The sequence below is a fragment of the Harpia harpyja genome, chromosome 1 (assembly GCF_026419915.1).
Source record: "Harpia harpyja isolate bHarHar1 chromosome 1, bHarHar1 primary haplotype, whole genome shotgun sequence".
NCBI classification, from domain to species: Eukaryota; Metazoa; Chordata; class Aves; order Accipitriformes; family Accipitridae; genus Harpia; species Harpia harpyja.
The window spans coordinates 41,039,140-41,064,384 of record NC_068940.1 but is presented as its reverse complement, the minus strand read 5'-3'; the positions used below and the strand labels follow the sequence as shown (position 1 = coordinate 41,064,384).

General features: G+C 53.3%; 2 protein-coding genes across 5 annotated transcripts in view; both read left to right on the top strand.

Moving 5' to 3' along the window:
- TOP1 (DNA topoisomerase I) overlaps positions 1-7,530 on the top strand; it is a 76,344-nt gene extending 68,814 nt beyond the window's left edge. Inside the window, exons 15-21 of the mRNA XM_052789474.1 lie at positions 86-271; positions 1,882-1,950; positions 2,592-2,706; positions 3,449-3,576; positions 4,701-4,795; positions 5,591-5,740; positions 6,125-7,530. Of these exons, the coding sequence (XP_052645434.1) occupies positions 86-271; positions 1,882-1,950; positions 2,592-2,706; positions 3,449-3,576; positions 4,701-4,795; positions 5,591-5,740; positions 6,125-6,227 (846 nt within the window). The 3' untranslated portion in view covers positions 6,228-7,530. The remainder of the gene's footprint in view (positions 1-85; positions 272-1,881; positions 1,951-2,591; positions 2,707-3,448; positions 3,577-4,700; positions 4,796-5,590; positions 5,741-6,124) is intronic.
- Positions 7,531-14,338: 6,808 nt separating this feature from the next.
- Positions 14,339-25,245, top strand: part of PLCG1 (phospholipase C gamma 1) — a 52,018-nt gene continuing 41,111 nt past the window's right edge. For all 4 annotated transcript variants that reach the window (XM_052789432.1, XM_052789419.1, XM_052789426.1 and 1 more), the window contains exon 1: positions 14,339-14,616. In XM_052789432.1, the coding sequence (XP_052645392.1) occupies positions 14,415-14,616 (202 nt within the window). In that variant the 5' untranslated portion in view covers positions 14,339-14,414. The remainder of the gene's footprint in view (positions 14,617-25,245) is intronic.

Genomic DNA, 25,245 nt, shown 5'->3' with positions numbered 1-25,245 from the left:
AGGCCAGTGTCTGAAAGTGTCAAGCATCTGTACGTTACTGGGATGGTTTGAAATGCATACCTTTCTTGTCTTGATATAAATGTAGCTTGCCCTGAGAGCTGGTAATGAAAAAGAAGAAGGAGAGACAGCTGACACCGTGGGCTGCTGCTCTCTGAGAGTAGAACATATCAAGCTGCATCCTGAACTGGATGGCCAGGAATACGTGGTTGAGTTTGACTTCCTAGGAAAAGACTCCATCCGATACTACAACAAAGTCCCTGTTGAGAAGAGGGTAAGGCATCTCCATGAACACATACACAGACTGAATTGCAGAAAAATGTAGTCAACACAGTTTTTTGATGGCAATAACAGGGTGCTTCGTCACTGGTCAGATACCTAGCCAGAAAATAAGTCAGTTAATGTTATTCCCTTCTTATTGGCAGTGCCATGGAAGATAAGCCTGCTGGTGGTGTGACATAACCCAGCAGATGAGATACTTAAACATCTTGCAGCTCTTCCCTGTGGTCTCAGTGTCAAGAGCTGGCATAACATAGCTGTAACAGCTATGTTAGCTGGGTTTCTTTGGCTTTGTTCTGGTCAGCAGAGTTGGTTTTGTCACCTGTAGATGGTAGAGTTCTAGGCCCATATGACAAGTAATAGCATAAAAGGTTCTGAAATACAGTGCTGGACAGTGCTGTTAGAGTAGCAGTTTGACTTGGGCTGTCATGATACTAGCTCCTCTGTCACAGTGTTTTTGTTCATGTTGGAGCTGAGCCCTCACTGAGGTAGGTCTTGATCTTGGGTGCTCCAGAGCATACAGAGTAGGTGCACTGATACTTCTGGCCTGTGAACTTGGGTATCTACCAACCAAGACTTCTTTCTTAGGCAATGTTAATTCCTTTATTTCTTTGTCATCCACCAATTTCAAATCTGCTGTGATCTTGACCTCATTGCAACATAAGTCCCCACCCAGCAGTGTGAACCTGGAGGGCACTATCCAAAAACACTTCTGGTTTCGTGGATGTAACAGCTTTGCATCTGGGCCACAGCTCTGCAGTCAGCATAGTATGTTAGATACTGGATGTATAATACTGTGGTAATTGTAACATCAGCAGTCAATGTCGGCCTCCTGGGGAACAAAACAACTGAAAAAAAACCAAACTATGGCTGCTATAGAAATGAGCATGTGCTGGAATTCTTACTTCCTTGTTTAAAGGAGAAAACATTTTTCCTGTTTAAATTTATTGGTGTCGGTATCTCTTGGTGTCTCTTCTTCAGTGCTTACAATGGGGTATTGATTATTGTGGAATTAGAAATCTTTGTATATTAGGTGTCTATAGAAGAAGAATGTGTGTTGTTGAGAAGCTGGGAACTGGGTATTAGGAGCATGCAGAGCTGGGATTTGTGGTCTCTGTATAATCAAAGATACTTTGTTTACTCTCTCTACCCCAGTGAGACTTGTTTGGGATGGAGCTGTATGAAATGTTTAATGCAGCAATGAGAAGGGTTGGGTTTTGGTAGCTTCACTCCATAGGAAATGGCTCAGGGTTTCTTTGGCTGGAGTAATGATGGAGAGTAAGGGAAAGGTAGTAGCTTTGGGGTCTCTTTCTCTGTTAGGCAGCTAAGCCAGAGCAGAATCGGGTCTCCTGCAATCTTGATCTAAAGGATGAGGATAAAGGGCATTGAATGCTCAGGACTCCCATTGCTGGGGATGAACCTTCAACACAAGCGTTGTATTGAGAGATAAGGGTCTTTGCCTGCTGAGAAGTAACATCCAGCATCGTCACTGTTGCCTGAAAAGAGTTTAAGTGGCTCCCTGGCAGTGTTGCTTCCTTATGTATTACTGCTACCTGGTGCTGTCTGGTCTGTGTGCCTGAAGTTACCGGTTTTCTTTTCCTGCAGGTGTTTAAGAATCTTCAGCTCTTCATGGAGAACAAGCAGCCTGAGGATGACCTCTTTGACCGCCTCAATGTAAGCACGTAGTTAATGGTGGGGGGTGGTGGTAGAGCACCATGAACAGGCTCACTCTGCAGCAGGCAGTAACAGCTGCTCTGTTCCAGAAATGGTTTCAGTGGCAATTTTCTTCCAGAGCTGGCCTGAGCGGCCTAAAAGCAGTGAGAGTCTCTCTCAATCTGGTGTCTGTATTGTCCACTGTGCCCACAGGTTCCTGAAGCCAATGGGCTTTGGTCCTGGTGAGCCTGACTGGCTCTGACTTGGGGAGGTTTTTTCAGAGTTTGGAGATGGCAATTGTGTGAGGTGACAGATTTTCACGTGCCATCCTCATCTGCGCATTTGGCTCTATGGGAGCACTGTGGTGGTTCAGGTACCTTCCCTGGGATGAGACAGGCACATTTCTACCTGTTGGGAATCAAAACTTCCACACTGAAGAAAACTTTTTTGGCCACTTGTGGTACTTGATACCAATCTAATACTTGTTGGTTCTTTGTTTACTTTTCTGTGGTTTCAGTAATGTTGTGGCCATTCTGTTGTGGTCAGGTCTGAGTACACTAGGCTTCAGCTGTGAGCTGCATGTCTTCATCAGCCATGTGTCCAGAGATTTCACAAATGCTGTGGTCAATTCTAGTGCTGTCATCTCCTTTCTGCTTCCTTAGACCAGTATCTTAAATAAACACCTTCAAGACCTTATGGAGGGACTGACAGCCAAGGTATTCCGTACTTACAATGCCTCCATCACGCTACAGCAGCAGCTCAAGGAGCTCACTAATCGTAAGTCTTGTCCTTGAAACTGTGAGGGGGATGGATCTTATCCTGCAATACAGAACTGGCTTCTTTGGCTTAGCCACAAGTCTTGTATCTGTACACCACTTCATTGTTGCAGTTCTCCTAGTGCAAATGTCAGACAGCTGAGGTCTGACCAAAAATCTGCTGCCAGATAATCTTTTGGGGTAGTTGAGCAGCCCAGCACTGGGACAGGGCAGAACTGACTTGCAAGCACACCAATGTGTGCCTGCTAGTTTATGCCTGTCCTTTACCAGTCTCTTACTTGCTTTCTGTTAATTGTAAAGTGTTATAGGTGGCAGGCAAGGCAGATGCATCTGTAACAGCCCCACGTTTCTTGGCTGCTCATTCACAACCTCTCTGTCAAGCACTGCTAGCTTGTACTTTAACAACTTTACAAAGTGGGCATGTTGGATATGTGAAGCCCGACAGTGTCTTGAGAAGTATGATCCTGCTGTCCTCTGCTCTGAGTACAGATGTGCTTCCCCTCTCTTGAGTGGCAAATGTTGTCTTTGTTGCTGTCGAAGAAACTGTCCCAGAAAGAGTTAGGGCCCAGGATGGAAGTGGTCAGGCTCTTAGGAGTGTAATTAGAGTGCAGTGTTGAGACTAGCCCGTCAGAGGGGAGGGTCAGTTCTGCAGTGACTGTGAGCTTGCAGAGTCGGTGGGACACTGGCTGGGGCTGCACAGCCCTGGAGAACCCACTTGTTCACCACTTTCTTGTACTTTGCAGCGGATGACAACATCCCAGCGAAGATCCTTTCCTATAACCGTGCCAACAGAGCGGTTGCCATTTTGTGTAACCACCAGAGGGCTCCGCCGAAGACCTTCGAGAAGTCCATGATGAACCTGCAGAGCAAGGTACCCCCACCCTTGCCCAGCTCTTGGGTTGGGGCAGGGCTCCAAGCGCAGCATCTTGGGAGTCACGATTCCTTTCACTTGGAGTGAAACGGAAGCAGAGTCTGTTTTTCCCTGTGAGGAATTGGTTATTCCTGCATCAGAGATGGGCCTGCTTGGAGAGGAGTAGTGAGCTCAAAGGGACACCTTTCAGTCTGAGTCATCTTATGCGTGTAAAGACCAAGACCAGACCCTTTTTGTCTGCCCTTCATCCCATAGCTATGTTTTCTGCTGCCATTGAAACTTCAGAGCAGCAGTCTATAGCTCCGGTTTGTGTCCCGTAAAGAACCCAGAGTGAGCATCCACTCATGCTGTGTGAATCCCAGGCCACCGTCAGTGCAGGCTGTGTACATGGTACATTAGGCCCCTCTGACTTGACCTCTTCCTTTGCAGATTGTTTCTGGTGAAGGCCATGAGGTCCAAAGGGGTTAGGTCTGTTCCTGCTCTGGCTTTAGAATAACCGTCAAAATAAGGACTTCTGGTTTGGCACTGCAGTGTCCCCTGCTTCTGTAACACCTAACATGGCTGCCTTCACCCTAGATCTTAGAGCTTGGGGGATGTTTAAGGGGAATGGTTGAACAGGAGCTGCAAAATGCTAAAACTCCCTGAATCCTAAACTTACTGGAGAAGAACTGCCTGAAGCCTTAACAGCTTTCAGCCTGTAGGATTTGGGGCAAGAACTGATTCCTGCTGAGGGAACAGGGTTCATCCTATTGTGTTACCATTAGATAGTGGTACTGACAGGATACAGTGGAGGCAGACAAGCTGCCTGGAGGGGCTGTTGGCCAGTACCAGGCCAAACCAGTTCCTTTGCCTGCTTGGTAGTAGGTGTATGAGAAAGCTCCCAGCACCACCTTGTCTTGGGAAATGAGTGGGGCCCTGTTTTCTGGGGCGAATATTTCACCACAGTAGCCTTTGCAGCAAACTGAAAGGCCAATGGCCTAATTGTTCTGCAGAAATGGGTCTGACCGCTGGTAGATTCTGAACATGGTCACAAACTCACTCCCTGGGTCATGCTGCCCAGGGGTGACTGCCACAGTTGTCAGCAGCTTGTTCACAGTGCTGCCATCTGGTTTTGCCTCTCCTAGATCGATGCCAAGAAGGAGCAGTTAGCTGATGCCAGGAGAGAACTGAAAAGCGCCAAAGCTGATGCCAAGGTCCGGAGAGATGAGAAGTCTAAAAAGTAAGGCTGATGTTACTAGGCTATGCAATGCTCCCAGTACTCTTGGCTCCAAATGGGCCCTTCACCCTGTATTCTGTTTCCCCAGCCTGTGATCTGGGAAAACTTCCTTAGGCTTTCTTGTCCCCTCTTTATTCTATGCATGAAGAAATAGCCTTCAAGTTGAGGACCATAGGGTGGTCTGACGCTGCAGTTCCTGATGTGGTCACTAGTATTAGTCTCCACTGTGTCTCTTAGCCCTCTGAGCTGAGCACCAGCCAGTGCTCAACCACGCTGCTGCCCAGCACCAAGCAGAGTAATGGATCCAGTGCGCGACATTGCCATCTGAATGAGGAGCCAGGAGTTACACAATTGCACATGCACTTTTCTGGGTTCTGCTGTGCTCCGTTGGAAGCCCACAGTGCAGATGATGTACTCAGACTCTGTGTGGGTTCTGCAGAATAGCCACAGGGGTGCTGAGTTAAGGGAGCTCTGAAAGCACAATCACAGCATGACTATTACAGTGGGATAGATGGGCTGGTTTTAAAGTGGGTGTAGCATCAGTACAGTTCAGGCTGTCGCTTCCAACCCTTTAAAACAAAACTGCTGCTTAAGATTTCTGCTCTGCCTCTTTGAAAATGTCAGTTCTTAATTGCATGTGCTGAGTGTTTTGTGTCACCATCTGTGGTGACACAGCTGCCCTTTGTGGCTGGTGGCATTGCTTACCTTGAGCAGAGTCCCTTTGGGTTCCCACACTGCTGCCATCTCAAGCCTAGCAGGGCATTAGGAATTAAATGCTTTGATTCTTTCCCACCCCAGGACAGTGGAGAGCAAGAAGAAAGCAGTGCAGAGGATTGAGGAGCAACTGATGAAGCTGGAGGTTCAGGCTACAGATAGGGAGGAGAACAAGCAGATCGCTTTGGGCACCTCCAAACTCAACTATCTGGATCCCAGGATCTCTGTTGCTTGGTAAGCATCTGCCTGGGGTGGTGTGCTGGAGGGAACCACCCCTTTGCTTCTGTCTTGTCCCCCCAGTTAGCAGACAAGGGATGCCAGAGAAGTCTGTCTGTGGCCTTCCCTTGTGTCTTCAAATGGTTTCAGGGAGTTATAAAAGAGTCCCTTGAGGCAAGTGCAACATGCCAGCCAAAGTGAGCACTGTGCTGGGAGGTGATGGGTCAGAGAACCTGCAGGGTCTAACACCAGGAGGCTGGTTGTGCTCAGCTGGGTGGCGTGTCTTGGAATGGGGCACCTTGGGAAGGTGCTGGGGGGGAGAGCAGGGCAGTTCTGCTGCACAGTGAGGGGTTGTTGAGTCCCTGTGCTGTGTTGACTCTAACAGCGTCTCCTCTTCTGCAGGTGTAAGAAGTGGGGAATTCCTATAGAGAAGATTTATAACAAAACCCAGCGAGAGAAATTTGCCTGGGCTATCGACATGGCAGAGGAAGACTATGAGTTTTAACTTGTTTTTAATGAGCTGAATTTTATGGGAAAAAAAGGGGGAGTAGCCTGGTTTTTAGGGAGATTGATAAACTGTGAGCCTTACTTGTCCTTGGATGCTGGGGAAGGAGGAGGAAAGGGGCAAGTGAGCATCAGATAAAACAGCCAACATCTTGCAGAAAGCATAACCTGGAAATATCCTAAAGGAGCTGAGCCAGTTGTCCTATGGACAACTTATTTAAAAATGTTTCAGAGATCCAAATTCTAGCTGTCTGGTTTGTGTGGTTTTTTTTTCTTGAGGCAGGGCAAGTGGATGGGGGATTTGTCAACCTTCCGCCAGGCAAATTCACCATCACACTGAGAGCGTGGGAATCTTTAGCTACTGTATACAAAATCCAATTATATTGGTGCGTTTTTACAGTTAGGGTTTTGCAATAACTTCTATATTTTAATAGAAAATGGACTCCTTAACCCCTGCCCTTCCCCTCCCCCTCCTGCCCCATTTCAGAATTTAACAAATAAACAAAATTTAAGAAACCCAACGCACCTGTTACAGCTGTCACTATAGTCATGGAAATACCCAGTCTTTTTCAATTTGTCACTTGAAACAGTCATGGCATTGGAACATGAATTACAAATATCCACCACATTTGTTCAGAGCAAAGCGTGATGGGAAATCAGCCTCCTGACTTGAGTGTTCCTTTTTTAAATGTGAATTTTTATTTCTTTTAATTATTTTAAAATATTTAAACAGGTTTTTTTTCTTCTTGATCTTAAAGATCGTGTAGATTTGGGGAGCGGGTGGGGGGAGGGGGCCGCGTGATGGGGAGATGCGTGTGGAATTTGAGGACAAGTGAAATTGGCAACAAATGACATTCCCATCACCCTTTGTTCTGAACATGCTCTGTACACTTCAAGAATATCTACTTTTTAGGTTTGTCAGACTGTTTTACCTTTTCCCCCCTTTTTTTCTAAGCCCCACTCCCCCTCTTTTACTTGAAAGATTTTATTGTGTAAAAAGAAGTTTCACAGGTCAATAAATTTCGAGGGAAATGAGCATTGGTCCAAAAAGGAAAATAATCAAGATTTTAGGGCTTTTATTTTTTCTTTTGTAATTGTGTAAAAAAATTTTAAAAAATTAAAAAGCAGAATTTTAATGTGAAACCTTTTTTTGCTATAATCATTAGTCTTAGAGGTATTGTTAGCATAGTGTGTGTGCGAAGACCATTTCCTGCAGCCTTTCCTCAACAAGTATCTTCTATTTTTATCATGAATTCCCTTTTAATCCAACTGTAGGTTATTTAAAATAAATTCCTACAACTTAACTGAGTGTTGGTGTCTCTGTGTTCTTTCACCTCTGGCCCTGCGCCATGAGGTCCCCTAGGTCCCTAGTTTGGGGGGGAGATGGTGGGCCTGGCACCACATTGTTTCTGCAGCCCCTGTACAGCAGGTACTGCCTCCATAGCAAGATGCTTGAGCCTTTCTCATTTGAACAGGGCTGCAAAGAGGATGTTGAAGCCATGGCAAGGTCTAGGTGGGTTGGGATTGACCCAGCACTTGTGTCTTCATCAGGGGTGAGTTGAGAGCATGTGCCAGGTTCATAGTGATGCCAGTGATCTGAAATGAAGCACCTGGCCATGGCTGGCTTTTGGAAGGGGTAAGGCTTTCCACAGCTGCCCTAATGTTTTGAGTAACTCACTGCTGCTTGATTGTGTTAAGTCATGGTGGCTCTTTGGTCTGTGGTAGGTCTGTATGGTCATGTAGCCAGACCCTCAATGGGTGGAGAAGTTGGTCATACAGCATCACAGTGTGGGGTGTTTCGGAGCCCTGGTAGGGGCACAGAGAGCTGACCAGGCTGTCCCACCAGCCTGTGACCCTGCTGCTTGCTCATGAGCTCATGTTAATGCTGGGGCTTGAGGTCGTCCATTGGCTCGCCTGGTTCCCAGATCCCTCATCTGTGCTCCCCCAATGGCAGTGTGCTTGTCTGGGTTGGTTTGTGCACCTGCAGGGGGAACTGCCTTGAATAATGCACTTAAATAGCAGCAGCCTGACCCTCCAAGCTCTTTGGAGCTGCCCAGTTCCTGTTCCCAACCCCAGCAGGATTTGCCTGGAGGCTTTTATTCCACTTTAATAAGCTGCTTGGTCCCTGCTGAAGCCCTGTCCATGTGCAGCCTGCACAGCAAGCCTAGGAGCCTGCCCTCACTCTGAGGAGTGGCTGCAGATGGTGGGTAAAGATCCTTTCTGGGACTCCTTGGCTGCATTGTGAGTTAGTGGGAACATCAGGAAATGTGGCTTAGTGTCTGTATTTGGGGTCCCTTCAAGCGTTCTTGGAAGTGGAGGCCATTGCTTTAGTGCAATGGGAAGTGACCTGAGGCAGCAGGAGCCAGGGGCACAGCCAGGCTGACCTCTGGCAGGGAGAGGGAGTGGGATGGTGCTTGTTTAGGGTAGTCCCTGTGGCAAGGTGATTTTCAGCTCATGTTCCTTCAAAGAGGCTGCTTTCGTGGAGAGCCAGGACATGCTGCAGCCAGGTGCACCAGAAAGCATGGAGAAGGCCATCATGAGTGTTTGGGTTTTCCTTTACTCCGTGTTGCTGATGGAAACATCCTCTGCATCGATCTTCAGTGCCCAGGCTGCAGCGTGCACTCAGGAGACAGGAAGCCTTTTCCCACGTCCCCACTCCAGCCGAAAGCAGGTTAATCACAGCCCAGTGCTCAAGCTAGCGCAGCAGGGGTGGCTGTGGAGAAGAGAGGAGCTGAGGCCGGGACAGGGCTGCTGGCACTGGAGCTGTGTGCAGAGGGTGCTGCGGGGAAGCGGGGCTGCTCTTGGGTGCCCAAGCACTGCTCAGCACAAGGAGCTTAGAGGGTGGGGGGGTTGAGGGCAGGGGCTGGTCTCCCCTGTGCTATACAAAGCTTAGGATCCTTGGCTCCTGCTGGAGAGATGATGGAGCTGGCAGTGCTCACTGCTGGCCGGGGACAGGGGTTCTGTATTCCTCCCAGCTGGGAAGGATGTGGCCTGTCACTGCCTTGCTCTGATCTTTCTGCTTCACCCTTACCTGACCAGTGGTCACTGGGTTTCCATGCAAGCGCACCTCAGCATTGGTTTGCTTTGCCTCCCATGGGCTGTCTGCTCACCTGATCCCAGGAAAACCCCTGTCTGGTGCAGTGGGGAGCAAGAGCAGCGGGATGTGGTGAGACCCAAGCTGCTCTTCCTGGTGTGGTTTCTCCGCTGCCTTTTATTAGCCCACAGCCCTCTGCAGGGAGGAGGATGGAGTGAAAGCAGCACCCTCTCCTTGCCCTGGTGGCTGGGAAGGGCAGGAGGCTGGGCAGGGACATGGATGATGAGGCTGATGGATGTATCCATCTCCCTGGCACTGGAGAGCAGTCCAGGGCCCGGTGTCCGTGGGGAGCCTGGAGCAGACACGGGCACTGGCTCCTCTGCAAGTGCCTCCCAGTCACCCCGATGCTGGGGCAGCGCTTGACTGGGCTCCTAAACTCCACGAGGGTGGCTGCGGGGTCAGGCTCAGCCAGCCACAGGAGCCTCTCAGCAGCCAGCCCTGAGCAGGGCTTCCTGCTGCCTGCTGCGATATTTTCAAGCACTTTGTTGTGGCTGCAAAAACTCGCAGTTTGGCAGGAGTTACCGTTTACTCTCTGGGGCCTTTCCAAGGTGCAGCGGAGAAAATGCCAGCGGAGAGGGAAAGGGGCTCATTGTGCTCCTGACCTGCCCGTGCCTGGAACAATGCAGCCTGTAAAAATACGCTTTCTATTTATACAGCCCTCCCTCCCTGCGTTCAGACCCGGCCGAATTAAATTCCCATACCCTACGCTGCTGAGCAGGGAAATGTGCTTCTCCCCCTGCCCTGTTCAACGCAGCGGGGAGGGACATGCTCCCGCAGAGGGGGATCTCCCACCCCGGCATCGCTGCCAGCAGATTCACCTTCTCCCTGGGCATGATGGGGTGCCCCTGGCCAGGCTGGGGGTCATGGCTCTCGGGCTGTGCTCTCCTTGGAGGTGCGAGGCCAGGCTGATGTCCCAGGCTGGAGCGTGCTGTGCCTCTCCCTGTCAGTGGAAGGGAGGAGTATTCTGGTGCAAAACCAGCCCTTGAAAAGGCACTTGGCTCCCTCTGAACACCGGGGAGCATGGGCGCTCCCTCTCCAGCTCTGTCCCAGGCAGGGAGCTGAGGAGGATTTAATCTGTGTTTTTGCCTGTGGCACAGCAGGGTCAAGACCACACATCCCGCGCTTTAAATGGAGAATTCCCAGATCCTGTTGACTCACTGTGCGAACAGAGAGATGGCCGCGAAACGTGCCACATCCCGTTTTGCATCCCACCACCGCAGCGCCTGGTCCTCGCCTGCCCCAGTGCCACCACCCTGGTGTGGATTGCCTGCCCTGCAGTAAGGCTTGTGTTTGGCAGCGAGGGAAACTGAGGCAGCGGTGACGTGACCAGTGGAGGGGGCAAAATTTAGGTTGAAACTCGATCATGTGTGTTGCGAGCCCATGGACAGGGCCTGACGGCCAAGAGGAGGCTGCATACCCGGCTGGATGCAGCCCCATTCCCCTTGAAGTCTTACAGGATTCAGGGGTTGGAAATTGAAACCAGGTGAATTCAGGATATTCAAAAAGCGTGTGCTCCCCTAGGAACACCAGGGAGTGGGGACAGGGAACCTGGAGCTGCAGCGAGTTTCCCATCAGGTGCTGGTTTATAATCCAGAGGGATCTTGCAGTGCCTGGAAGGGGCAGGAGGATGCCGGGGGGAGGCAGCCCTGCCTGTGGGCACGGCTTCGTCTCAGCCCCTCGGTGAGCACACGCAGCAGGCACCGCGCCAGCATCCGCAGCAGCTCTGTGGCCCCAGGCAGGTCTGCTTTCCATCGCCGGCAAAAAACCGCCTCGCACTGTTCTGTGTCTGCTAACACCACCCCGGGGCGGGAGGTAGCTCAGCACTGCGTCCCCTGCGGGTTTTCCAGATCCTGCTCGCTGCAGGGCTGGGTGAAGCTCTTCCCTGATGGTGATTTTCTCAGCCCATGGGCTGGATTCTCATTTACCCACCCAGGCAGTGCAGAACAGACGGGAACAAATAAATAACCCCAGGAACGAATAAATAACCCCGAGTGGTGCATCTCTCCTGGGGATTGCAAGGTGCCAAGTACCGCTTGCTTGGATAAGGATCGGGCACCTCCTCTCAATGCGCAGTCCCCAGGGTGGGAGAGGGACCCCTCCATTCCCAGACACTGGCATCAGAGGGATGCTGGGCTGCAGGGACCCTCCGCACTCACCCGTGGGGTGGCCTGAGGGTTTTGTTTCCCTGGATTTTGCTCCCCAGCCCTTGAGCAAGGCCAGGGGCTGTCCTTAAGCCGGAGGTCACCTGGCCGTTAGCCTGCTGTCTGTTCCTGGGCAGAGGGTGTAGCTGCTCCATGAATCCTGCAGAATACTGGGGGGGTCGGCACCCCACGCTTCAGGACTGCGAAGGGGGAAGGTGCTGGGGCCACTCAGAGGGGGAAAAACCCCTTTTCCCAGAGGTGTTTGCAAGGGGAGACTTGCAGAGCCCCCCGCCCTCCATAGTCGTATGATGAACACGATCCAGGGAGTTTCTTCAAAAGCAAAATGAGTCTGACCCACTGTGGACCAAAGCCCAGGCAGGGTAGAGCGGGACAGGATAGCAGAAATATGATGGAAGTTTCTGCTGCCCTGAGGGGCTGGGGGCGATTGCCCACAGCCTGGCCGATGCAGGAGCCGGGACCACCGAACGAGGCTGGTCGGCAGCAGACAGACAAAAGCGGTTTCACATGCTGTCAAATGAAACTCCAAAATTCCTCGGTCTGTGGCATTGCGGACATGGAGAATTTAATGCAAGGCTAAAAAGTGATTAGTCAAACTCGGAGAAGAAAAATTATCCATCGCAGACACCTGATTGCAAACCACCGCTGCCACGTGCCGGCCCCAGCCACCCAGGGCTCCGGGGCTGGAGAGACGCAGTGACGGGTGCTCTCCATCAGCATGAACGGGCAGCGTTTGGGAGTGAGGGAGTTACCTGTTTGGCTTCTTTGATGGCCACTCTCCCTTCTCAGGTTTTGCCCTCAAAAACAAGGGTGTGCCCATAACGCTCAGCTATTTTAAGACCACTGGGAGCCGGCTGCTTCCTGCCGGTCCCGAGCGAGGCCGTTACACAAGCAAGGAGCGACTTCCCCAGCGGCAGCGGCGGTGGCTCACCCAGGAGGAGTGGGGCAGAGGGTCCTGTGCGGCTGGCACCCTGGGGCTCCCACCAGCAGGCTCCCAGCAGCTCTGCCTTGGCTGAGCCCATCCGCAGCGTCCTGTCACCCCTTAGGGCGCTGTCGTACGCCGGGCGTCTTTATAAAGGCAGGTTTATGTTCTTAGCCCAGTGCGTTTGTCTCTGCCTTTTTGATGCCCAGACGTTGGGTAGGATCCTAAATGACCACGAACCTCGTAGGGCTGCTTGTGTGTTTGCACCTGTGTGTGCACGTGTGCGTGCGTGTGCGTGTCCCTTTGAAGGTGGGTGAAGCAGTAGGACAGAGGGAGCTGCTCGCATTTGTGGTGCGCTTGGTGATGGGCACCTTGCTTAGCAAACGATGCCCCTTCCAGACCCACCCCTGAGCTGGAGGGTGAAATAAGGGGTGCTCGGCTGCATGCTGCCTTGCCATGGGCCTGCAAACAGACGTGTGTATGTATGTGTGTCTATATTTTGTATACGTATGCGTATATACATATATCTATGCATTTATATATTGGGGAACATCCCCTCCAACCTCTCCCTTTCACTGCTGTCCTGCAGCAGGGCCGTGCTCACCCTTGGGCAGCCCAGCCCCTGGCCAGCATCGCCTGCCGGTGTGGGTCATGCACCCGCCACCGCACCTCGGTGTTTGCACCGGACCCCAGACACTGTCCCCAGCGCAGGGCAGCCTGAGCGCCCAGCCTGCCCCGGGGTGCCCTGATGGGGAGGAGGGCATGGGGAGGAAAGGCAGCAGTGTAGAAAGGGAAATTGCAGGCTTTAACCTCATGAATGGAGCAAACCGCCCTGAAACACTTCCTAATTCAACCGCTTATCCCCTGGCTAACCCTGCTTTTGTGTGGTCTCCCGCCAGGGCCGGAGCGGGGCTGGAGAGCCTCCTGGGACCCCCGGCTCCCTACACCCCCCCCCGGGGACAGGATGCTGCCGGCCGCCCTGCAAACCCCGTCCCGCTCTCCCCGCCGGCGCAGGTCCGGCCGTGATTTACGGGGAGGAAGCTGCGGCAGCCGCAGGCCTGGCTCCGGCAAGGAGCCATGCCACGGTGCCAGCGGCAGCCAGGCGGAGGGGACCGTCCCCAGGAAAAGCCGCCCCGCTTGTCCTGTCCCAGCGCGGCGGGGCTGGGGATGTCCCCGGGAGAAGAGCGGCTCCCGGGGACAGCTGCCAGCCCGGCCCGTGCCCCGCTCACGCCCGTGTCCCTGCGTGTGCCCGCTCGCCCCGCACAGCCCCCACGGCGGACACGAGGCGGGCGGCTGTGCGCCGGGGTGACGGCCCACGGGATACGGCGCCGGGGGACGCAGCGCCCCCGGGACCCCACCCGTGCCACGCCACGGGGTGTGTTGCACACCCAGGACCCCACGCAAACTCTGCTGTGGGGTCTGCCGGGGCCCCGCGCTGTCCTGTGCTGCGGGGTGCGTGGCACACCGGACACCTATGCGTGCCGTGCCCGTGGGGTGCGGGGCACCCCCGGCACCCCAGGCCTAGCTGCGGGGGGTGCAGCACGGGGACCCCACAGGCGCTGTGGGATGCCCGCCGCCGCACCCAGCCCCCACAGCGCTGCACCGCGCCAGGGGTCCACCCCCCCCCCCCCGCGTGTCACGCCGCGGGGGTGCGCGCAGCACCCCGAGACCCCACAAGCCGGCAGACCGCGAGGTGCGCACCCGTCCCCATCACCCCGGCCGGGCCGGGGGGTGTCGGGGCGGGGTGGGGGGGCGGTGCGCACCCCCCAGGCAGGCCCCAGCGTCTCCCCCGCCCGTCCCACCGCGAGGGGCCGCGCCCCGCCCCGCGCCGCCGCCCCCCTCCCTCCCTCCCCTCCTCCTCCTCCTCCTCCTCCTCCTCCTCCTTCCTCGCTCCTCCTCCTTCCCCCCCTCCCCGCAGCCGGCGGCGGGCGGGCGGGCATGGGGCGCGGCGGGCGGCGCTGAGCGCGGTGGCGGCGCTCCGGGCGCTCCCGCTCCCCTTTGTTCGCGGCGCTGATGGCGGCCGGGCCGGGCAGCGGCCCCGGGGCGCCCAGCGAGGCGGAGGCAGCGCACCTCTGCCGCAGCCTGGAGGTGGGCACCGTCATGACCCTCTTCTACTCTAAAAAGTCGCAGCGACCCGAACGGAAAACTTTCCAGGTGAAGCTGGAGACGCGGCAGGTCACCTGGAGCCGCGGCTCCGAGAAGATCGAGGGAGCCGGTGAGTGCCGGGGAAGGGAGGGGGGGTACGGGGACGGCCGGGAAACCCGGGCAGGAAGGGGAGGAAAAAGGCTCCGGATCCCTCGGGGCGATGGGTGCGGGGCGGCCGCGGACGGAGCCGTCCCGGGGAGCCGCCGTTCGCCGGCTCGGAAAGCGGCGTGAGGCTCGGTGGTTAGGAGGAAGGTTTAAAAAAATTTTTATATATATATATATAAAAATAAATAACCCCCAGCCTCTCTGGGCCCGGCGTCAGCTCGGGGTGGCGGAGAAGGGGTCCGGTTTCCCTGGCCGGGGCTGCCTCCGGCCGCACGGTAACCGGCTGCGGCGGGGGATGCGCGGGCCGGCTACCGCCATGGCCGCCCCCACCCCCAGCGCCGCCTCCCAACTTTCGGCATCCCTCTTCGGCATCAAACTTCCCCTGGGATAAAGTAGGTGCCTTTTCCTGGGTGGTACCTTGGCTAAGAGCACCTAAAAGCCGTAGGGAGCCTCAAAAGGAGGCAGCATTAGTTTAAGCCCTTTGGGGGTTGCGTCTCGGAGCAACAGATGAGAAGAAAGGACAAAAAGCAGAAAAAACAACCCAAAATGTTGCAGTGTAAGTCCCTGCTCTTCCCTTGTCCCCTTTGCGCATCTGCCTAAGGACAATGGCACAGGGTCAGGTGGAGCACGGTCAGCGTAGGGCCGGGTCCTGCGCACCCTCTTTGCAGCGGCGGGTGCAGTTACGGGCAGAGCAGCCTGCTGGCTTCGGTTTCCCGCGTGTGATGTGGACTTCTAGCACGAGGAGGGCAGGGGAAAAGATGCGTAAGAAATGTGAGTGGAAAACCACAAAGATGGGTGGGAAGGGGGAGAGGGTAGGGAGGCCCCACACTGAGAAACTTTTAACCTCGTCGTTGGTTTCCTAGGTTACTGCTGTTTCTCTTAAATTACCTTTCCCGCCCCCACGCGCACCAGCACGAGGACAGTGTCTCTGCTCGATGCTGGAGGCGAGGAAGAGGGGACGCGCTCGAAGGCCGATGTGACGTAAGTCCTGGCGCTAGCCTTGGTGCGGCGGCACGTTAGTACCGGCCTTCCCCGCGTTGAGGGGTGCGACTGGGGCGCAGCGAGGCCGTGGAGGGGTTGTCGTCTCTCCTGGCAAGTGCTGCTGGGCCAGGGTGGAAAGGTTGGATGCTTTTAGTATCGCAAAAGGGCTCCGATCGAGAAAGGAGGTGGTGATGATGGTCGTGTCTCTGTGGCACGATCACAGAATGCTGGTGCTTCCAGTTTGGGGGTTTGGTTTGCCTTAAGGCCCTTGGAGTCCTCTAGCTTCTGCCCAGTGGCATCTCTAGGCAGATCTGGAAGGAGCCCTGGGCTCCGTTAGCATCACTAGGACGTGAAGCTCCCCTCTGCCTTTCCCAGGGTAGTTTCTAGGAGCTTTGAGGTGGTGGGAAAGGGAGGAGAGGCAGCCCTGGGTTTAAGTTGTTCTTAAACTAAGGCAAAGCGCCTATCTGTTTCGCTGGTGAGGTGCTGGCTTCTGGCAGTGTCTATAGACCATGTGGGTCCATGGCCCATGGTGGGACAGAGGTCCCCACCGATGTCTACGTGGGCGATTGTTCCTGTGGGCAGACCTAAGCATGTGCTGCAGTTCTTGTAAGGCTGGGACCTTAACTTCAGGGAAATTTAGAGAACTTTAACTTCTGTACCAGAATTGTGGTAGTAATGATGATGATAATGTCGTGGCTGCAAGGACTTCTTGTGCTGTGCGGACAGCCAAGAGCAGATCAGTAAAAGCAGAGAACATGTCCCAGGGACTGAGATGATCAAATTATAAAAATAAGAAAATCTATAGGTTTCTAGCAAAAGAAAAGCAAGAGTTGGGGAACACGGGACAGCCAGTTCCCTCATGTTCCTTTAAATGTCACAGTGGAAAATTATTTGGGGCTCTTCTGCTGCGCCGCAGGTGAGTTGGCCGGCTGGTGGCCATGGGCTCTGGGTTCCCCAGCATGTGCCTACCAACGCGTGTGATGTTCCTGCAGTGTGTGCAACCCTGCCGAGAGGCAAGATGGGCCATGCTGGAGAGAGAGGACATGAGCCTGAAGAGCTGCCATATCTTTAGCCCCATCTCTCTGATGCTGGATGCTTTCCCCATGGTCTCCTCTCTGCACCCGAGCTTCTCACCCTGTCTTCAGTCCCCTCTTCTGGTGTCACCCAGCACCCTGAGCAGCACCCGTTCTCTCGCCTTTCTCCCTTCTCAGGGCTGCAAAGTAGAGCTTTGCTTTAACACTTCCTGGACAGAAGCGTGGGAGCTCCAGGTGGAAATATCGGCTTGTGTACACAAATAGTGACGGCGTATCTAGGCAGGCGAGGCAAAGCCATGCGATCAATGGCCAGCAATACTAGATTGTTGGCCAACTTCCCTATTTTTATCTGGATGTGCTTTCTGGGTGGAAAAAGGATGCCTGGGAAAACCCAGGTGTGTGACAGCTCTACTTCATGTGGCAAATACACTGATGTATTCCTCTTCTGGCTCATCCCCTCCTTGAAGGCCAGCCTTTACTTGCACAGAATTCACATGGCTGTGGTAGGAACCGGAGGGGGAAGTGATCTGGAGTCAAGCTAATCACTTTCAGTGCAGGGTAATTTTAACCATGAGCAATGGCTGACCCAGTTCTCCCCATGAAGACAAGCCATGCTGGTGTGGGGAGTAGGAGGTTGGGGCTGGCAGGAAGACTGGGGTTTGCTTTTTGTGGTGGTACTGGTTTGGCCCTAACTTGCAATATGAGTGAGGCCATAAGCAGAGGAGAGCAGCCAGCTGTCAGGAGGCGAGATGTTCCTTCACATGGAACGGCATGTCTACCGGCCAACATCTGGGGGTCTACAGGTCAAAGACTGCTCTGTTCATGAGTTGGTAATGAATGTTCTTGTATTTCTTGAGATATGGAGACCAGCAAGGAGCTTCAGAACCCCCTGGACAGAATTTAGTTGCCTAAGTAGGAATGATCCTGGGTTTTTATCCATTTCAGAACAGGTGAGTATCCATGGTATATTACATATGGAGGTCTCGGACTCATGGCACATTTGTGTAGATGGCCATGTCTTGGAGAGATATCTGTCTCCGTGAACACCACCCTAGCATGGAGGATCTGTGCTTCTTTCTCTGCGCCTCGAGAGTTTTGCAGAAACGAGATGTGTATTTGTCCCAAGGAGGCGTGGGCAGCGCTGGGTGACCTGACCCTGTTGGGTAGAGCACAGCCCCTGTGGCTGCAGCTCGGGAAGCCTCCTGCTGTGTGGTAGGCAGTGCACGAGGGGACAGAGCGTCAGCTGGCTCTTCTCCAGGTCACCTCAGGCATGTGGGCTAAAGCTGTGGTGTGCTGGGAGGAGAGGGCTTCTGGGCACAGTCAGTCATCATTCCTTGGCATGGTGCTGCTCGTTTCAGAGCTTCGACATCACTGTGGGTGGTGTCATGGAGCTGCTGCCTCCCCAGGATCTGTGGGTGCTTGTCTGTCAGTACTTCAGATCTTCTCTGAACTCTGGGTGGTTGCAACAGTCAACCAGTTGTTTGCCTTCACCTTCATGAAAAGCTACGTTTTGGTGGTGCTTGGCTTTCTGGTGCATGCTGACCTGGAGCTTACCGGGGAGCAGAACCTGAGCAGGCTTCAGGTCACCCCACCGCTGGAGAGGAGCACGCCTGGAGAAAGGTCCAGGGAAACCCCCATCCTCCGTGTCTTTGATGCCTCAGCAGTGGTGTGCTGTCAGTCTGACAGCTTCTCCCTGACCAAACGGGTGTGTGGCTGCCAGCTCCAGTGGCCACGCTGCCTGTGCTCAGAGGTGATGGGACATCTTTTATTTCAAGTTACTTACTGAAGCGAGCGGGATCTGAGCTAGGCTCTGGAAGGAGCTTTTGGCACGTAAGGACGAAGCCCTTAGTGTTGAACAGCGCTTTTAACAATGGTGAGATTGGACCGGAGGGATGCTGACTGGGGAGTAGCTTGTGTTTGATGGGTTGGGTGGCATCACCACACATGCTATAGATGTAGAGGCAACCAGCCAGCCTTGTTGGCCACCGTCAAACTGCCTAGCCTTGCCTTCATGCTGCCCGTGAGCCAGGAGGTGTTGGGGTCGTGGTACATTGGTGCTGAAAGGAGGGGGGAGCCCTTGCTGGTGTGACAGCCCTCTTCTTCGTCCCCTTGCTTTGTGACCCTTGTGTAGCTCTTTGTGAGCGTTGCATAAAGAGTGACCTTGTGTGTTAATTGTCAGCGTGTGTGTCCCCCACTCCTCCCCTCCGTGAGCAGCTCTGACTCAGCAGCGGGCAGAGCAGGGGCTCCAGCCAGCTGGGCTCCCAGATGAAGAACCTCTTCTGTTGGAAGGGACCCATCTTCCTCTCTTTGTTAAGCTCTTCAGCTCGCTCCAAAGCGCCACGGCTCTCCATGAGCAGAACCAGCTGAGGAACGGGGAAGAGAGGGCAAACATGTCTGTGCAGGAAGCCTTTTGCTTTGAAAAGCGGTCACCTCTTTCTCCTGTACTTTTTCAAAACTGAAACTGTGCTAAGTGCAATCCTGGTTTGTGAAAAAAAAGGTCATCTTTTTTTTTTTTTTTTTTTTTTTTTTCAATTAATAGTTGTTTTTATCCAAAAGGGTTTCAGCCAGCTCTAATTACTAATGCCTTGCTTTCTTGCTAATCAACTCTGCAGAGGGCCTGGCTGTTACGATGGGAAGAGCTCTAATAATTTTCTATTCTTTTTGTTAATCACCCAAAGCAAAGTAGAGCTAATCCCTCGAGTCAGTTGTCTTTTATGCTTTTTTTTTATTTTTTTAAACTTCCTGTGTTACGTAATTCTTTTTTTAATATAAAAGGGTCTTGCATTCAAAACTTCACATGCTGGGGGGTTATAGGCCAGCTTCTAATTGATCTGTTTGCCTTGAAACACATCAGAAAATTCAGAGAGTTTGTTCAGAGAGCAAGCTGAAAATTTGGAGCAGATGTTTGTTTTACAGGGGAGAGGGGGGGGGAACACCTCAAAAAAACCCTGGTTGCATTCTTGCTTTCAGTGAAATGAGCTCAGTCCCGTGGAGGTGGAGAAAAGCCATCGCCTATGTAAAAGAAAAGGCAGGAACTGTAAAATATTAATACAAAGTGACTCTGAAGGGTGGCTTGTACTCGCCTCATCCTTTCCAACTACCTGCCTCTTTTGTTAGTCCACTGAGGCATGGCTTTTGGTTTTTTTTTTTTTGAGGCCATCTGAATAAGCTGAGGGGCTTGGAGCTCTTAGAAGTGAGCAAGCCAGAAATGGATTTCAAGGATAAACAAACTTCAGAGTTGGATCCTCTGGGGGTGCAGGGCGGCTCCTGCACCGGCGGGTCCCCCTCCTGCTCCACCACCCCATAGGAGCAGGATGCGGTCCCTTGCAGCAGGCGAGGGCTGGGAGGGCGGGAGCTCGCTCCTGAGGTGCCTTGGAAGGTGAGAGCATGGCTTGTGACAGTCGTAATGGTTAAAACTTCCCCTGCTGAAGCTCTGCTGTGGGAGTTTCCTTGAGTGAAGGGTTTTTTGTGTCATTACCAGTCCCCTACCTGCTTGCTAGGATATTTGTGTTAAACTGGGGAAAGCAAACAAGCTCTATTCTGCCTTTACCTCCAAACTGAAACAGCTTCTTTCCCTCACTTTACATCCCTTTGTCATCTCCTTTCTTTTCTCAGCAGCGTCTTCCAGGAGGAACGGGTTAGAAGACCTCTATGTCTTCTAAGACATGCCATAAATTACCTTCTCCCTTGGCATCTCAAAAGCTTCTCTGCAACCAAGAGAGCAGCTAGAGGTTAGCTAGCTGGGAGACCTGTGCTCCACTGTGGTACCTGCACCCACATTGTCCATCCATCTGGTTCCTTTGTTTGCCAGTCAGCCACATAGAAGGTATTGGCTTACGAGTTTTAAGCCCACTAATTAAAACGTACTGGAGAGGTTTTGTGTAGTGTCGGACCGATTACTTCTCACCCACACCGAGGCCCCGAGCGCTCCAGGTTTTTCAGGGCAGAAGTGACGCGGCTTGGCTTTCTCCCTGCCTGCAGGCAGCCGTGTTGGCTGGACACCATGTGTGGTTAGAGGAACATCTGAGTAAGCTGGATCTGAACATCTGGCTTTGCAAAGGAGCACCTCACACGCTCGCTGCCATCACCTCCCATCTCTGGGGGCAGTTTTTTCATGGGATTTCGTACAGGACTTTTAACGTGCCCCATCTCTGAGCTGAGCCAGCAGTCACTCAACCCAATCTGTGATCTTTTTACTGCTCTTTGTTTTAGCTCCCTTGCCTGCACAGCGGGGGTAGTCATTCTTATCGGTGAAGCGTTTGCTCAGCTCCGTTATCTAATCACAGTGGCGTGCACTGCGAACATCCCGAAGATGTGCCAGCTGTTAGCGATGCCCGTCGCCTGGCCTTGCCTGAGCAGGCGTGTGACCTTCTGCGTATCTTGCAGATTGCAGATGGAGGCTTGCCTGCAGTCTCAGCAGGAGTCTGGGGGGGAGTCGATGCTGAAGTCCCCATCCCTGAGAAGTGCTAAGGTCTCCATCCCAAGTGTTGTGTGCGGTAGAGCAGGCTTGACCATCAAGTTGCCCCAGGGGTGCAGGCTTCGTTTAGTTTTTGTGATCCTGGGAACTCAGGCACTGCTCTTTGGCTGGGGCCTTCCCCTCCAGAGAGTGCTGGGACTGTTGTGTCCCTTGGGAAGTGACCCAAGTGACACCACTGCACCATGATGGGCAGTCTGGCCAGGATGTAAAATTTGCCAACTATTGGGATGGAGCAGGAGCTCTGTGAGTACAAGTGCTCGGTTGAGAATGCCTTTCAGTTTTGGCTACATCACACAAGCTTCTGCTTGTGTCCTGCCCTGACCAGCTGCAGCAGCTCAGCCCATGGATAGTAACTTCTGAAGCTGCTGGAAGTGGAGCACGTTTGATTGTGTGTCCATCTCCTCTGTCTCTGCCAAAGTGGGATCCTGCTGGGGTCAGCGTTGCAAACAGTTTGCACTGAGTATCTCATCCAGGCCATGAAACTGGCTGGCAGGAGCTATGAGACTTCTTCCAGATCAGCCTGCTGTCGAGCATGGTGATTGCCAGTCCTGCATGGCTGTAGAAATACAGCAGGACCACACCATTGGTGGGCCATAGTTACTTAGATGAAGGGGTCAACAGTGATAGTCTCTGCTTAATGGCAGGTCAACCAAAAGCTGGGCTGGTCATTTGGGTTTGGAGGTGTGTGACAGTGCTTCTCAGAGCCAGGTGGCCTGGCTGGGGCTGCAGCGAGCCCCTTGTGCTGTGACCCCATTCCCAAACTGTTGCAGGTTCGGTAGGACCTGGTGTAAAGCACAGGATGAAGGAGGGGTGCAGGGAGTCCAGGAAGAGCTCGCAGCATGTGGTGAGGAGGTGTGGGGCTTCGATCACAAAACCCCTCTGCAGCTCTGAGTTTAAACTGTCGGCTGAACGTTGTTATGCAATAAAAGGAAATGTCTGAAGTCAGTGGAGAAGACTTTTTCTCTTCTAGTGTGCTCTGAGGTTTAAGGGCAGTAGAAGTCAGAAATCAGTGGGGCTTTAAATTTTGAAGTCGTTACAATGCTTTTGAAAAGTTACCCCCCACATCCTCCCTTCTTCCCCTTGGCCAAACAAGCTTGGAGAGCAGATGGTGGAAGATGATGCTGAAATAGAGTGACTGGAAGCATGCCTATCTAGGGAAGGGTAAAAGAAGCAACCTTAGTGTGTTCAACAGATACCTGCAGCTGTATGGAAAAAATGGTTTAGTACCTGACAGCCAGGGATGCTCACAGAAAGCTGCAACTGTCCCAGCAAACACGTACCTGTGAGGCTTGTCGGCTCACTTGGTCGTGGTGTTTGCTGCTGCTGGAGCTCTCCTGCCAGTATCGCGTATGGGATCAGTTTAATATCTAGCACATCCTCTGTGCAATGACTGTATCCTGCTGTGCACGGGGGTGGGTGATCTCATGGCTTTTCCTCCGCTCCGATGTCCCTGCTCATCTGTTCCGCCAAGCATGGTTTCTCTACCGGAGGTGTTACATCAGGCGGCAGTGGGAGGGTGTCTGCCAGACCTGGGAGAGCCCTCAGGAGGGGGACACGGTGACAACGGCCATTTCTGAAGGGACTCTGCAGTGCTGGGGAAAGCTTTCCTTCGAAATGGTTTTAATCTTTAAGTTTTGAGGATTTTTGTTGCACAAAGAGCTGTTTTACATGGAAAAAGCTTTTTGACATTGATTCAAATGAGAAACTTCCTCATTTCTGAGAATTTTCTGCCTTTCTGAAGATCCCCCAGTACTTGTTGCTGCTGGCAGGGCTGTCTGCTTCTGCCCAACGGCTGTGCTGGGCTCGTCCCTCCTGTCTCAGCTCTCCTTATCTCTGGGCACCTTGCTGCCTCTTGATATATCCCCATCACATATCAAACACCTTGATATATCAGATGGCAGGAAGACATATGATTGTGGAGCACTGTGAGCACCCAAAAGGCCAAGGGCTGTCGTCTCTAGCAGAAGCTGGCAACTCTAAATCTGTAGAAGTCAGCAGAGCTTTACAATGCTGACAGCCCATACTCTGAAAGTCTCTGTGATTTTCAAACTGCTTTTCAGCTTCATCTCTGCTGCCTGTGTGGTCTGGTGGCTCTTCAGCTCAATTTGGAGCTGGGGGCGTAGAATTGGGCTGGCTGGAGAGCTGTGGAAAGCCTTCCAGAATCTGGAACAGACCTCTCCCTTGCTTTCCTCTGCAGCTCCTACCTTCTGTTTGCAAACACTTGTGGTTCTGAGGTTTTGGTCAATCGTGTCTTCTTGTGCTGTTAATACGGTGCCCCAGGGCACGCCTGGCCACCCACAGGCAGGCAAACCCACATCGTTGTTTTAAAATTGGCCCGGCAAAGGTCGTGGTCCAGCACGTGAGCTTCCGTGAATGGGATGCTTTGCTGAGCTGACTTTGTCTGCTGGCCTTGAGGATGAAATGGCTAACAGCCACAGCAGAAGGGGCAGGACTGTGCCTTACGGGTTGTTTTTATTCCCCAACCCATTACAAACGCATTTATTTTCTTTTTCTTTTTTTTTTTTCCCTGCCTTGACACACGAAATCATCATGCCCAGAGCTCTATTGCCTCATGTTTGCAGCTCAGCCTCTCTGCTCACCCCCTTATGAGGGCGCGTGCAGGACTGCTGCCTTCCCGCAGATGTGGTCACTGCTGCCTTCCCACCCGCGGCCCTTGGGGGAGCGACCCACAGGGTGAAATGTCCTCAGGGACAGAGGCTGCCTCGGATTGCCTTTTCCCTCTAACTTCAAAACCCATCACCGAGGAGCTGGATGCACGGTCACCATGCTGCGGTCCATCCCACTGCACTGCTGGGATCACGGCATCTGGAGGGATGGGTGCAGGAGGGCCACTGCACTCTCAGCGGCATGCAGCGATGCTGTGGCTGCTCTACTGCCTCCTGACACCGTGAGCTGCTCTGTCTCTGCTGGGGCTTCCCCAACTTGCACCTTGCTCCTCTCCTACTAGGCTTGTGCTGTGCGGGGCCGCATCCTGCTCCATTTGAACATCTATCCGTACTAGGGCTGGACAGGCCGGCATTAGAAATCATCACTGAGAGGGAACGTCAAGGAAGGCTGTCCCGGCAGGCTGTGTGCCCCACGGGGACGCTGAGTAGAGCAGCTGCTTGAGAGTCTTTGTCTTTTTCCTGTTTACTTGCTCCCAGAAGTGCCGGGTGATGTTGTGATTAAAGGACAACCCTCCTGCATGTGCCGGTGCATCCTTCATCCCTCCTCTTCATGCTCTCCCGCGGGTGTCTCCACACATGCAGTCCCCAGCCTGTAAGCCAGGTCAGATAACTGGGGTGGCTGTGGGCAGGGGCTCAGCAGTGTCGGGAGCACGGGATGTCCCAGAGGACTTTAACCCCCTTGGCATCCTGCCCTGTAACTCTGCACCCCATAAATCTGCTTTCCAGCTGGTGGAGAGGTGGGGTAGGGGTTGGCTCGGTTTGTTTGCCAAGCGTTCAGGCACTGCCTGACGTGGTCCTTCTCGGCGCGAGTGAAGGGCAAGGCTCTTGTGCTTCTGGACTGCACCAGAGCAGAAGCAGAGAGCCTGCTGCCTCGTCTCTCCAAGCTGCCATGCTTTGGTACCCCTGCTCACATGTTATGGTACCTCTGCCAGCGCCTGTCCTGCTGGCATCACTCATCCACCTCTGATTCCTCTGGCCAAGATCCTGGGGTATTTTGGATACCACCCCCCTCCTTCGAGCCTGCAGTCCTTGTCCTGCTAATCCTTGCCAGCTCGCAGCCCTCTTCAACTTCAGAGGACCAAAAAGCTGTCCCAGGTCCCAGAGCAGACCCTGAGTGATGCTGGGCTCCCCAGGCTTGCCGGGCAGCAGGGAATTGGCTCTGCTGGGACACAACTTGGCTCTAAGTCTCAGCAAAGCAGCAGAAATGGTTTTATCTTTTGGGTTTTTTTCCTCTAGTATGTCATTTAATGCCTTGTGTCAGCCTGGTCTTGCTGCTGGTTGGAGTATGGTCCTTGTAATCCCCAACAGCTCAGGCTCTGGGCCTGTTATGAAAAGGCCTAGAGATGAGGGCATGAAATTTTGGAGCATTGGCACATCAGGTTTTGTATGAACCATGGAGCAGGTCAGTGTGCAAG